The 15,069-nt window shown below is 47.2% G+C and overlaps 1 protein-coding gene across 4 annotated transcripts in view; it reads left to right on the forward strand.

The window, feature by feature from the left end:
- The window catches only part of LOC126184279 (calcium uptake protein 3, mitochondrial), a 638,951-nt gene that overhangs the window by 508,220 nt on the left and 115,662 nt on the right, over window positions 1-15,069 (forward strand). For all 4 annotated transcript variants that reach the window (XM_049926653.1, XM_049926655.1, XM_049926654.1 and 1 more), the window contains exon 2: window positions 3,698-3,842. In XM_049926653.1, coding sequence (XP_049782610.1) covers window positions 3,698-3,842 — 145 coding nt within the window. The remainder of the gene's footprint in view (window positions 1-3,697; window positions 3,843-15,069) is intronic.

Here is a 15,069-nt window from a genome sequence, read left to right on the forward strand (position 1 = left end):
AACTATGTGCATAGATTGGCACATAGCTCTGTTTTTCGTCAAGTTTCTTTTCTAATTCCGACACTCTCGTAATTACTTGGAAAGTGGTTGTCGCAAGCGTTTCCACTTCCCTCCTTTTCTCTTCGCAGGTATTAGCCTGCTCCCTCACTTTAGTATCTACTTCGGACACTAAAGCCTTTAAAGTTTCCACTTTCTTTTGATCCTCTTTTTTCACTAATTGAATTTGTTCCGTCACCTTATTCTCGATGATCGGAGCAACTGACTCTCCTACACTTTTCTCGATTCTGCTAATTTCGGAATAAAAACGAGTATTTATGCTCGCAATTTCCGCCTGAACGCCTATCATTTCCTGTTTAAGATTACCGATTTCGGTATTAATTACAACAATATCTTCTTTGATTTTATCAACTTTTGTGTTAACAACTCCAACATTGTTGTTAACAACGTTAATAGCTTTGTTCAGATTGTCTAGCATCCGTTCAATTTTTTCAGACTGAGCTTCTTGCTTGGCAGCCTGAGCTTCTTGCTTGGCAGCCTGAGCTTCTTGCTTGGCAGCCTGAGCTTCTTGATTGGCAGCCTGATCTTCTAGCTTGGCCGATTGACTCTTGATTTCGTTAATCAAAACATTCAATAAATCAGTTAAATTCCCGGAAACTACCGGTTTCACTTCCGTAGCGGCTTCCTCTTTAATTGTCCCCCCGTATTCGTCATCAAGGGATTCAGATTTGATTTTCACTTCCGATTCCGAAACATTTTCTAAAGTTTGGAATTCTATTTCTGCTCTTTGTTGCGTTTCGGCGGTCGCGTCTTTCATGCTAGCCGCCTGCCCCTGAACAATGGGTACCGCGGTGCGCGTTTCCCACTGTTCGACCGATTGTTCCGTATCCAAGTCTACCAAATTTTGGCAATTGTTGCCTTCACTCATTTTAATAATTTTCAATATAAATGCCAAATCTCAAATATAATTAGGATTACTCCCACTACTTATTCTCGCTGACGTAACGGCATGTACGTAACCAATACTTTGTTACGAGATTTGCACAATGCAAAATTCGTGTCCAGAACAACCTCAAATCTGAAGATTGTCCTGTCACCAGGTCGCCACGTGTAACCTCCCCCTCACTTACCGGCCTTAATGACCGTAAAAAATGAAACCGCGTGTACCTAATGGGAATTTTGGAAAAGCAATCGTCACCGAAGTTAATCTGTCGGTAAAGAGGTAGGAAAGAGTTACATCTAAATGAAAGGAAAAGTGCTAATGAAACTGGTGGAAATTAATTTTGAAAAGGGGTAAAGTTAATAAAGAAAGTAAATGTGCAGCCGTTACGTTAACAATTAACTAGCGGTAATTAGGTATTTGAGATTTGGGGGAAATCACAGTCGCCAGTCCTAAGGTCAATTACTATAGTAACTGAAAAAGAAAGGTTATTACACATATAATTAGCACTAGAAGCGTAGCAACTGAAGGTTGACACGTGTAGTGTGAAAACTGAAAGTTTGTCAGAAGTAATAAATTTCGCTACACTCTGACTTAATTTAGCAAAAGAATTAATAAAACAGGAAAATCGAAAGTTAATTTAGTGACTGAAGTTAATAGTGAGCTTTCTTTATGAAGCACATCGAAATTCAGTAAAATACGGTTAGTCTTGGACTACCTCAACAATCATTTCAAAAGCTACTTGAATCTACGCAATTTAGAAATAAGAGATTTAACTTTGAACTTGAATTAAATGAGTCTGAACAATTAACAATAGTAAAATTTAGTACATACCAAGCTGAGCTGCAGTCACAGGTAAGCTAAAATACGGTAACAAAGCTCGCACTCTTAATTCGTGCTTGTGTAATCTGAATATTGTAGCCAGCTATGAATGCCATAACTGAACTTTGAAATTAAAGCAGTGAAAACGAGTTAGCTATATTACTTTAATGCTGGCGTTTGAATTTCAACGACACTCGGGTTCATTTCGGAAAAGGAAGGGACTCTGCTTGGTAATGCAATTGGGACAATGAGCAACAAACGTTCATGCTAAGTTGCTGTAATTATAGTGACGAAAATGGAACAGTTTGAAAAGCTGAGGTCTGCCATACAGTTCTAGAACTTTACGTGCGTCCAGTCTTCCTTGTTGGTTGATTGAAGGTTTGAAGCCGTCGATCGAGGAGGTGGCGACAGTCACTCATTGTCGGCCGTCGCTGTTGCAGAAGCTGGATGTTGGCGCGCCTTCTTCTCGACACGGTCACCAGACGAAACGGGCTCTTGATGTGCGCCAGCTAATGCTTCCCGTCCGCGACACCATGTCAGAAACTATCATCGCAAGTCGAGCGCAATTACATGCTGCCAAAACCCGAAAGCGCGGCAACTCGCGGGAGCCTCACACAACACACCTGCTCCACTCGCTACTCCAGCCAGACTCCCTCTGCTCAGCCCGCGCTCCACGCGGCAGAGTTAACGCTACCAAAGATCCTACACACTTTGATTCTTCACACGACCTATCGACGTAATCGTTCGATAGCAGTCTTCCCTAGGCAAGACCCAGCGTAAAAATACAAATAATATTTACGAAACAAACCAATTATACATCGACATAAATGTATAAATCTATATATACAAACAGTAAAACAATTACAATATACAAAGAGACAGAAATGTCATATCTTGAGGTAACAAAGCAAGGAAAAAAAATAATAGTACAATAGATGGAAATAGGAGGATATGCATTTCCGGCGTTACACACTCTCTCTCTCTCTCTGCCTAGCCCACGCAAGGCTTCATTTCTATGAAAAAAAAAAGCGCTCGTTTGATCCTAGACTGTAGATGTAACACAAGATGAACATGTTCCTCTCACCTACATGCGTGTGCTGCAGCACATGTCCAAGACGCACATGTACCCACAAAAAGCAGGCAGGTGGAGCCCGTGAAGAATTCACGATAGCTCGATGTAAGAAATGCTATTCTTGTTCTAACAACTGATGCTGCTCAGAGGAAACATATGTGCCGTAACTGTTTGTCCCATGACTTTAATTGAAAACATGAGTTAACACCCTCAAATCCTGTACTCTGCATTTAGGAATTCATCTAGCCATCTCTGTCGAGCCGTAAGAGTAATTTCCTTATTACAAAACCTCAAACAAACTGCATGTTGGCATATTGAGAATGTGAAAAGATCTCTGAGGTTTCTGGTAGTCGACTTAAAACTACAGTCTTTTTTGACAGTCCACTGGAGTCGTAACTGTTGGTAATATCGTCATCGAGCGTTACAGTTATGTGTCAGCTTCAGAATCTTCATCCCCACACCCTCTGAAAATTGCATCCATGTCCATTTGAAGTTTTTAAATTGCTGTTGGGTGGTCAGCCGAGTCCTGAAGTGTTCGGCTTTCCCCACGAAATAGTTTTATGCTGACCATGTATCAGTGTGCCTTCTTACAGATTAATTCAACTTTTGGTTACGCTTCATCGCTACATGTAACTTTTAAACGCTGTAAATTAATGCTCATATTAGAAATTACTAGGCGTTAAACATAAATTTCTGCCTCCAGAATGAGATTTTCACTCTGCAGCGGAGTGCCATTATTATGTTCATTGGCGGAAACCTACATTTTCATAACGCAGATGCGAACAGTTAAGATCTGATTTGTGCCGCATCTCATGGCAGCAGAAAGCACTTATTCTGGCGAGAACTTATAAGCCTGTTGTTTGCAGAGAGAAGAGGAGCCCCTGGTGCGCGCCGTGAAGCCTACGTCCCGCGAGCGGCGCTTCATCAAGTTCGCTTCAGCCGAGTATAATGGACAACTGTACATGACGCCGCAGGACTTCCTCGAGTCTGTCGTCGAACAAGAGCCTCGCCGTAAGTCTGCCTGCTTGCTGAATTGTTTTGTCATATAGGATTCCAACCTTGATGATTACCAACAGAGATACACTATCTGTTCAAAAGTATCCACACACAGCCAAGTAATGCGGAATTGACCTCTAAATGTCCCTAGATGCACAAGTCGACTGATAGTGATGTGATTGTGGAGTGTAAACGCGAAGGAGAAACTACAGCTAAACCGATACAAGCCGGACTTTTATGTACTGACAGACAGGGACCGTCGAGGGTTGCAGAGAGCGGATGTAAAAAATTTTGTGAAATTAGCAGAGTGAGTTCCAGTAGTGCTACCAGCAGTCTAAGTACCACAATGACTGCGCTTATGGAATTGAAAAAAACTATGTACTATGGTCAAGGAGCTTCTCATGAGCCACGTGTTGCTAAAGTTAACGCCAAGCGCCGCCTGGGATGATGTAAAGGCCGGCCGTGGTGGCCGTGCGGTTCTAGGCGCTGCAGTCCGGAACCGCGGGACCGCTACGGTCGCAGGTTCGAATCCTGCATCGGGCATGGATGTGTGTGATGTCCTTAGGTTAGTTCGGTTTAAGTAGTTCTAAGTTCTAGGGGACTGATGACCTCAGTTGTTAAGTCCCATAGTGCTCAGAGCTATTTGAACCATTTGATGATGTAAAGAGCGACGCCACTGGGCAGTGGATGTTTGATACGGGTGTTTCGAAGTGATGAGTCCGATGCAAGGGTTTGTGTTTGACGAATGCCTGGAGAACGTTACCAGCCATCATGACTGGTGCCAACACTATGTGATCAAAAGTATCCGGACACCTGGCTGAAAATGATTTACAAGTTCGTGGCACCCTCCATCGGTAATTCTTTAATTCAATATGGTGTTGGCCCACCCTTAGCCTTGATGACAGCTTCCAGTCTCGCAGGCATACGTTCAATCAGGTTCTGGGAGGTTTCTTGGGGAATGGCAGCCCATTCTTCACGGAGTGCTGCACTGAAGAGAGGTATCGATGTCGGTCGATGAGGCCTGGCACGAAGTCGGCGTTCCAAAACATTCCAAAGGTGTTATTTAGGATTCACGTAAGGAGTATGTGCAGGCCAGTCCATTACAGGTATGTTATTGTCCTGCATTATGAACAGGTGCTCGACCGTGCTGAAAGATGCAATCGCCATCCCCGAATTGCTCTTCAACAGTGGGAAGCAAGAACGTGCTTAAAACATCAATATAGGCTGTGCTGTGATAGTGCCACGCAAAACGACAACGGGTGCAAGCCCCCCCCCCCCCCTCCATGAAGAACACGACCACACCATAGCGCCACCGCCTCCGAATTTTACTGTTGGCACTACACACGCTGGCAGATGACGTTCACCGGGCATTCGCCATACCAACACCCTGCCATCGGATCGCCACATTGTGTACCGTGATTCGTCACTCCACACAACGTTTGTCTACTGTTCAATCGTCCAATGTTTACGCTACTTACACCAAGCGAGGCGTCGTTTGGTATTTACCGGCGTGATGTGTGGCTTATGAGTAGCGGCTCGATCATGAAATCCAAGTTTTCTCACCTCCCGCCTACCTGTCATAGTACTTGCAGTGGATCCTGATACAGTTTGGAATTCCTGTGTTATGGTCTGGATAGATGTCTGCTTATTACAGATTACGACCCTCTTCGCCCGCATCTCGTGGTCGTGCGGTAGCGTTCTCGCTTCCCACGCCCGGGTTCCCGGGTTCGATTCCCGGCGGGGTCAGGAATTTTCTCTGCCTCGTGATGGCTGGGTGTTGTGTGCTGTCCTTAGGTTAGTTAGGTTTAAGTAGTTCTAAGTTCTAGGGGACTGATGACCATAGATGTTAAGTCCCATTGTGCTCAGAGCCACGACCCTCTTCAACTGTCTGCGGCTTCTGTCAGTGTACGCTTTTGTGCTGTACGTGTCCCTTCACGTTTCCACTTCACTATCACATCGGAAACAGTGGACCTAGGGATGTTTACGAGTGTGAAAATCTCGCGTACAGACGTATGACACAAGTGATATCCAATCATCTGACCACGTTCGAAGTACGTGAGTTCCGCGGAGCACCCCATTCTGCTCTCTCACAATGTCCAATGATTACTGAGATCGCTAATATGGAGTACCTGGCAGTACAATGCACGTAATATGAAAAGCGTACGTTTTTGGTGGTGTCCGGATACTTCTGATCACATAGTGTACACTGTTGCCTTTTTCCTAGACGTGAGAACGAAAATTGACCAAACACATTAATGGTCGCCGTTAGCTTGTTAATGTCCCAGGGAACTGTCAATCATTTAATTTACACATCGCTCATCTGGAGCATTTATACCTGTGATCAGACCTCGCAGCTTAAGTTTTTTTAGATATTTTTCGTCAGTTCTGTTCTTTTACCAGGAGTACCTAAGAGCTCCGAGCATCGTTTCCCTAGCTGAAACAACACTTTAGAGCCGAGACATTTCTTAAAAACTTTTGCAGTCAATGAGACATCCACATCGCGCATGGATGGCCTGAGCACGGTTCAAGTGTAGGTAGTTAGTCGCTTCCATTGTCTTCATGTTAATGTTAACTTTGGTAACTGTATGGTAAAGATGGCTGTGATTATTACCAGTGCAGTGTAATGCACCGTTAAGTTTACGTTTTTGTGGACCAAAGTTCAATGAAGGAGCATAGGTGGAAACTGGTGAAGGGATATGAGCAACTACAATAATACAGCAGAGTCCAGACAGGAATGCTGATACAACTAATGATTTCATAGAGATCGTCGAACCAGGAGGCACAGTAATGACATTGGACTTACATTCAGGAAGACAGCTGTTCAAATCCTGGTCTGTCATCCAGATGTAAAGTTTTCGTGAGTTCCCTAAATCGCCTAAGACAAATGCCGAGGATGGCACCTTTGAAAGGGCACTGCTGAGCTCTTTCCTCATTCTTCCCCAAGCCAAGCTTATGTTCTCTCTCTAATGAACTCGTCATCTACGATATGTTGGACCCTAATCTGCCTTACTTCGCTTTCTTCGTTCATTCCTTCTAGTGAGGTCATAGATTGCTGATAAAAGAATTTTGTTGCGTCTCGAATTATTGCGCCGCCTCCCTCCCCCACCCCCCCAAGGGCTCATATTTCTTTTGCCAGTGCGTGTTTGGCCAACACAAGACATCGGCCCTTGCAGCACTTCTTCCCTTCCCACGGGTGGTGCCGACACTGCCTTAGGAGGGACATGGAGGTAAGAAACAAGGGAATAAATACTCCCATGAATATTTACTTTGCTCTAGGAACCACAGGGACATCTTCTTGGCCACAACGTCATTGTTATTTGTTCAAAACCTTGACAGGTTTGCTGAAGTTGCAGCAATTTCGTAGATGAGAGGTGGTTCTACTCTGATTAAAATGGTACACCTGCTCAGTCACTGGCACTTCTCGCCTGTAACAAGCTGGATGACATTCCTATAACCCCCCGCCCCAGCCCCAGCCCCACAACAGTCTCAATATGGTACAGAGTATCGCCTTCCGCCACGACGTTTTACAGACCCATGATGAACTACGTGCCAATCTGGAGTGATGGGGTGTGCATTTTGGCCGTCATGTCCAGTGGAGACCAAAGGACAATAGTGTACGATATTGCAATGTCTGTGTTATTCTGAATTACGATGCAATGTTCATTTGGACATGCCATTATGAAATACATGAAATGTGTTCGCAGTTGCGAATGTGGAAAATCTACAGCTGTATATTGGAATGATGACAACGAAAATTTGTGTTGTACCGGAACCTATACCAGCATTTCCCGCTTATCGCGAGTGGTCGCCTTACTATTATGTATCAGATCATGAATCACAGCCAAACCCAAACTTTCATATGTCGTCAACCAAGTGTCTACAACCTGTAGTCGTACATTCATTATGTACACTCCTGGAAATGGAAAAAAGAACACATTGACACTGGTGTGTCAGACCCACCATACTTGCTCCGGACACTGCGAGAGGGCTGTACAAGCAATGATCACACGCACGGCACAGCGTACACACCAGGAACCGCGGTGTTGGCCGTCGAATGGCGCTAGCTGCGCAGCATTTGTGCACCGCCGCCGTCAGTGTCAGCCAGTTTGCCGTGGCATACGGAGCTCCATCGCAGTCTTTAACACTGGTAGCATGCCGCGACAGCGTGGACGTGAACCGTATGTGCAGTTGACGGACTTTGAGCGAGGGCGTATAGTGGGCATGCGGGAGGCCGGCTGGACGTACCGCCGAATTGCTCAACACGTGGGGCGTGAGGTCTCCACAGTACATCGATGTTGTCGCCAGTGGTCGGCGGAAGGTGCACGTGCCCGTCGACCTGGGACCGGACCGCAGCGACGCACGGATGCACGCCAAGACCGTAGGATCCTACGCAGTGCCGTAGGGGACCGCACCGCGACTTCCCAGCAAATTAGGGACACTGTTGCTCCTGGGGTATCGGCGAGGACCATTCGCAACCGTCTCCATGAAGCTGGGCTACGGTCCCGCACACCGTTAGACTGTCTTCCGCTCACGCCCCAACATCTTGCAGCCCGCCTCCAGTGGTGTCGCGACAGGCGTGAATGGAGGGACGAATGGAGACGTGTCGTCTTCAGCGATGAGAGTCGCTTCTGCCTTGGTGCCAATGATGGTCGTATGCGTGTTTGGCGCCGTGCAGGTGAGCGCCACAATCAGGACTGCATACGACCGAGGCACACAGGGCCAACACCCGGCATCATGGTGTGGGGACCGATCTCCTACACTGGCCGTACACCACTGGTGATCGTCGAGGGGACACTGAATAGTGCACGGTACATCCAAACCGTCATCGAACCCATCGTTCTACCATTCCTAGACCGGCAAGGGAACTTGCTGTTCCAACAGGACAATGCACGTCCGCATGTATCCCGTGCCACCCAACGTGCTCTAGAAGGTGTAAGTCAACTACCCTGGCCAGCAAGATCTCCGGATCTGTCCCCCATTGAGCATGTTTGGGACTGGATGAAGCGTCGTCTCACGCGGTCTGCACGTCCAGCACGAACGCTGGTCCAACTGAGGCGCCAGGTGGAAATGGCATGGCAAGCCGTTCCACAGGACTACATCCAGCATCTCAACGATCGTCTCCATGGGAGAATAGCAGCTTGCATTGCTGCGAAAGGTGGATATACACTGTACTAGTGCCGATATTGTGCATGCTCTGTTGCCTGTGTCTATGTGCCTGTGGTTCTGTCAGTGTGATCACGTGATGTATCTGACCCCAGGAATGTGTCAATAAAGTTTCCCCTTCCTGGGACAATGAATTCACGGTGTTCTTATTTCAATTTCCAGGAGTGTATATTCGTGTCTGGGGGGAAACATTTTACTTTAAAGTCGCTTGCTCGATGCCGGCAGATAAATATGATAAGTTTGGTTCTGGCCGAGGGTCAGTGTCCAAGGGAACTTTGCATCATAATTCGAAATAACACTGGCACTGCAATATCGTACTTATTCGCGGACACCAGGCAAGCGACTTTCAAGTAAAATGAATGTAATTCCATCCTCTGTCTGGAGTGTGGGACTATGGCTGGTCAACTGCAGTTCGAGTCAGTTCGGCACAAATTTTCATTGTCCTCATTCCATTATACAGCTGTAGGTTGTCTTTATTCGCAACTGTGAATGCAGTGCATATAAAGGACAATAGAGTTGATACTGGGGCCTTCATCTTGGCCTTTGAAGGCGACTCTTTGCACTGAAAGGTCAAGGTTATAGTGTATTGATTTGATGTGAAACTGTATGTTCCTCCCCTCTCCCCCCCCCCCCCCCCCCCCCACATGCGGTGCTTCAGATGTATGACATTCCACCACATGTCTTCCCATTTTAGCGTCAACCCCATCTTTAAGGATTGTCAACATCAGTTGAATATGGGCCCTCCTTATGCCCTTGGCCCCCCTCCCCCCCCCCCCCCATCTGTGTCAGCTGTGGGGAGCGCCATTCTCCCTGTTCACCAGACTGCACTGTCTTCCAAACAGAAAAGAAAATCCAAGAATTCGAGACTGGACTGACTCATATATCACAAGGTCAAGAGGAAATATGATCGTTTTCATCCTGTACATATGAATGATGTTTACTACAGATACATAATAATCTTCTGTAGCGACAGTACCCTCGCTTTTAGAGATTTCCATGTGTGGTCTTGGGGCCTGCTGGACTACACGCACTCCCCTGGTGGTTGGGGGTCATCCTGTTGATTCCTCCACACCCACTTTGTGAACATTCACTCCTCGCCTTAGGGGAGAAATCTTCAACCTCCAGCCTGAGAATCATCACCCTCCTTCAGTGCCTCTCACCAGTAAGGGGACCCTCGAGACGCTTCCCTCCAAGGATTCAGCCAGTGGCTGAAGGAGCCATGCATTGCTGGTTGTAGGGGTTCATGTTTCTTCACAAGGGCAGACAAGCTTTCGTGGACATGGAAAGCATCCAAGGAGAAGTGAGACTGAAAGAAGATCTCCAAGACAAAGGAGGTTCCAGTGGTCCCCATGCCACTGACCCCACTTGTTTCGACTCTGTACGTGAGGTAGAATTCCTGGTGTAACCTGTGACACCAGAGCCCCATACACAAGCTGCTACATAATGCACGTGTATATATGCCACGTCCTCACAACCTGTGGCATTGCTAACCACTACCCTCCTCAGCTATCAGGGCTGTTTTAAGAATCAAGCTATAACAGAGCGTTTGGGTAGAGTTTTCACATGCATTCTGGACTCTACAGTGAACACAAGCCATTCAGTATGACGTCAGAGGTTGTGGCTGTTCGTGTGACGGCATTTCTGTATTTTATCATCTGTAGTGTGTATCTCTGTGCCAATGGTGAAGTGTCACAGATCACATGGTCTTCATTGATTTCTCTCTCACACCATGTTTCCCCATTTTGGGCAACTTCAATGCCCACAACCCTTGTGGGTTTGAAGTACAACCAACAGCTGCAGTAAAGCTATTGAAACTTGGCTTACACAGCTGAATCTTTGTCTCTTTAATACTGGTGCCCCCTACACGCTTCGCTGTGTTATACAGATTATATTCAGCCACTGACCTTCCCATTTGCATCCCTGGTCTTCTCCCCTCCATCTACTTGGGAGTCCATGATGACCTGTCTGACAGTGATCATTTTCCAATCGTCCTGTCCCTCCCTCACGATCACCTGCCTGGACACCTGCCCAGATGGGCTCTTAACAAAGCTGACTGGGTTACCTTTGAGTCTGCCATCACTCTTAGCTCCCCATCACTTAGAGGTATCGATGTCCAGAGCACAACTGCAGCTATGCAGTTGACAGCACACATAGCAATCCCCTATTCCTCAGGAATGCCCCCCCCCCCCGGTCGGAAGACAGCATCTCAGAAATCGCTGTGGCCATTAGAGATCACAGTACTGTAAGCTACAAGGGAGCACTTCATTGCCTTCAGTGGTTCCCTGCCCTGATCCACCACCTTATAAAACGACAGAAGCAACAATGCTGGGAACTATTATTGGACCACATACCCCTCCTTAGCAGGTTTGATGCTTCTATGGACGCCAGTACCACACAAGTGTACCTGGCATCTCCTTGAATGGTGTTGTCTACACTGTCACAGATGCTGTCACCGAACATTTTGTTCTGCATTATGCTTGAGAGTCAGCATCTGAGAATCGTCAGCCTACATTTTTTGTCCTCAAACAGCAGGTGGTGCGAATTCACTTAACTGTCACTACACATCACATGGAGCCATATAATGCTCTGTTTAGTGATTGGGAATTCGTCAATGCCCTAACACTTTGCCCTGACATGGCTTCAGGGTTAGATCTCATCTACAGCCAAATGCTCAAACACCTGTCAGTGAACTGCCAGTGTCATGTCCTTTTTATTTTCAACTGTATCTATAGCAGGATGCGTTCCAATCTATGTGGCAAGAAAGCGTGATAACTCTGAGATGGATAGCTGTCACCCAATTAGTCTAACTAATGTTCACTGCATGTGTATGGTGAAGCCTTGACTCTCAGGTCTTTTTCTCCATTCCACTGCAATTTTTTCCAAGGCCATTCTACTGCTGACAATTTGATGTGCCTTGAGTCTACTATCCCATCAGCTTCTGCCCAGCGGCAGCACCTTATTGCTGTCTTCTCGGACAGCAAAAGGCTTATGACACCATATGGCATTATCACACCCTTTTTAGCCTACACGAGTGGCGTGTCCAGGGCCCACTTCCAATTTTTGTCCAAAACTTCTTGTCACACCATACTTTCCAGGTTGCTGATTCCCACAATACACCCCATATACACTCCTGGAAATTGAAATAAGAACACCGTGAATTCATTGTCCCAGGAAGGGGAAACTTTATTGACACATTCCTGGGGTCAGATACATCACATGATCACACTGACAGAACCACAGGCACATAGACACAGGCAACAGAGCATGCACAATGTCGGCACTAGTACAGTGTATATCCACCTTTCGCAGCAATGCAGGCTGCTATTCTCCCATGGAGACGATCGTAGAGATGCTGGATGTAGTCCTGTGGAACGGCTTGCCATGCCATTTCCACCTGGCGCCTCAGTTGGACCAGCGTTCGTGCTGGACGTGCAGACCGCGTGAGACGACGCTTCATCCAGTCCCAAACATGCTCAATGGGGGACAGATCCGGAGATCTTGCTGGCCAGGGTAGTTGACTTACACCTTCTAGAGCACGTTGGGTGGCACGGGATACATGCGGACGTGCATTGTCCTGTTGGAACAGCAAGTTCCCTTGCCGGTCTAGGAATGGTAGAACGATGGGTTCGATGACGGTTTGGATGTACCGTGCGCTATTCAGTGTCCCCTCGACGATCACCAGTGGTGTACGGCCAGTGTAGGAGATCGGTCCCCACACCATGATGCCGGGTGTTGGCCCTGTGTGCCTCGGTCGTATGCAGTCCTGATTGTGGCGCTCACCTGCACGGCGCCAAACACGCATACGACCATCATTGGCACCAAGGCAGAAGCGACTCTCATCGCTGAAGACGACACGTCTCCATTCGTCCCTCCATTCACGCCTGTCGCGACGCCACGGGAGGCGGGCTGCACGATGTTGGGGCGTGAGCGGAAGACGGCCTAACGGTGTGCGGGACCGTAGCCCAGCTTCATGGAGACGGTTGCGAATGGTCCTCGCCGATACCCCAGGAGCAACAGTGTCCCTAATTTGCTGGGAAGTGGCGGTGCGGTCCCCTACGGCACTGCGTAGGATCCTACGGTCTTGGCGTGCATCTGTGCGTCGCTGCGGTCCGGTCCCAGGTCGACGGGCACGTGCACCTTCCGCCGACCACTGGCGACAACATCGATGTACTGTGGAGACCTCACGCCCCACGTGTTGAGCAATTCGGCGGTACGTCCAGCCGGCCTCCCGCATGCCCACTATACGCCCTCGCTCAAAGTCCGTCAACTGCACATACGGTTCACGTCCACGCTGTCGCGGCATGCTACCAGTGTTAAAGACTGCGATGGAGCTCCGTATGCCACGGCAAACTGGCTGACACTGACGGTGGCGGTGCACAAATGCTGCGCAGCTAGCGCCGTTCGACGGCCAACACCGCGGTTCCTGGTGTGTCCGCTGTGCCGTGCGTGTGATCATTGCTTGTACAGCCCTCTCGCAGTGTCCGGAGCAAGTATGGTGGGTCTGACACACCGGTGTCAATGTGTTCTTTTTTCCATTTCCAGGAGTGTACAAGAGAATGGGGTATTGCTGGGCTCTGTATTGAGCGTGTCTTCTTTTTCTGGTGGCTATCAATGGTCTAGCTTTAGCTGTGGGTTCTACAGTTTCACCTTCCCAGTACACCGACGATTTTTGTATTTCCTCTTTCTCCTCCACTGTGGATTTTGCCATGCGCTGACTGGAAGTTTCCATGTGAAAGTTGCAGACCTGGCTCTCATCCATGACTTCTGGTTTTCAGTGCCAAGACATACATCGTGCACTTCTGTCGCCATTGTACTGTCCATCCACAGCCAGATCTCCACCACATTGAGCAACTGGTCGTTGAGGTAGAGTCTTATCGCTTTCTGGAGCTGGTCTTTGTTTCATGGTTGAAGTGACCTCCCCACCTTCACAAACTTAAGCGAACATGCTGGTCACACATTAACATTCTTCGCTGCCACAGTAACACCATTTTTCTTTATTACAGGAGTCTCGCATATGGCTCAACATCAATTTCAGCATTGTGGATTCTGTACCCAATGCACAATTGTGGGATCTGATTTATGACAGGCTGTTTTCGGACCAGACCTGCAGCCCTGTGAACAGCGTTCTAACGGACGCTGAGATTCCTCCACTGCAGATCAGGTGCCAAAAACTCCTGGTCAACTATGTTCTACAGATTCACTGCTCCCCTGCACATCTGCTCTACCGTGCCCTTTCACCTATTAGGGAGATACACCTCCCACAACAGCGGCCCAGGACTGGAGTTTGCATACAGTGTCTGTGCTGTGAACTCCAACTGCCCCCACTGTCGCCCATTGTCAGGAAGCAATTCCATATGCCGCTGTGGTGTGTACCACATCCTGAGGTATGTCTGGACCTATCGTTTGGACCAAAAAACTCTGTTGGTCCCACAGTTTTTTGTGGTCTGTTCCTGGCCATCCTTGATACATTTCCAGGTTCAGAAGTGGTATACACTGACAACTCTGCTGCCTGAACCGTGATTTATTTTCAAAGAATTTTCTTGAGAATTTATTCTACTTACTAGCGATTCATCAAGAACATTAACACATTTAATCACACTATGTGAGCGTGGAAGTAGTTGCCAGGGAGTAACCGATGAAATGATAAGCAAATTCCTTTTTAACAAATGGTAATTTATTCACTTTAATGGTGCCTAAAGCATTTTTTAAAGAAACAGATTTAAAATTATAATCAGAAAGCACCATCTAAATATCAAGTTACAATTTATTCAGAAGCAGAAAGAAACAAATTTTTGACTGTATGAGCTTTCAGGCTGAGAACCTTGCTGCTCCCTTTTGACACGGCCGTAGTTACGACCACTCGCAACAACCTCTGAAAGACTACACTGGTGCAAATCTGCAACACACCAGATTACTTTAAACTAAAGGTTTTAACAATTTACGCAAGCACACAAACTATGCACCCCCGTAGGAGGGATGGAAATGGTACAAAACACTAAACATTAAAATGTTAACTTTGCCACCGAAGGTGCAACTTGATTTTAACTTTTAAGAAAAGTCTTACAGTGAAAAGGTGGCA

The sequence above is a fragment of the Schistocerca cancellata genome, chromosome 4 (assembly GCF_023864275.1).
Source record: "Schistocerca cancellata isolate TAMUIC-IGC-003103 chromosome 4, iqSchCanc2.1, whole genome shotgun sequence".
NCBI lineage: Eukaryota > Metazoa > Arthropoda > Insecta > Orthoptera > Acrididae > Schistocerca > Schistocerca cancellata.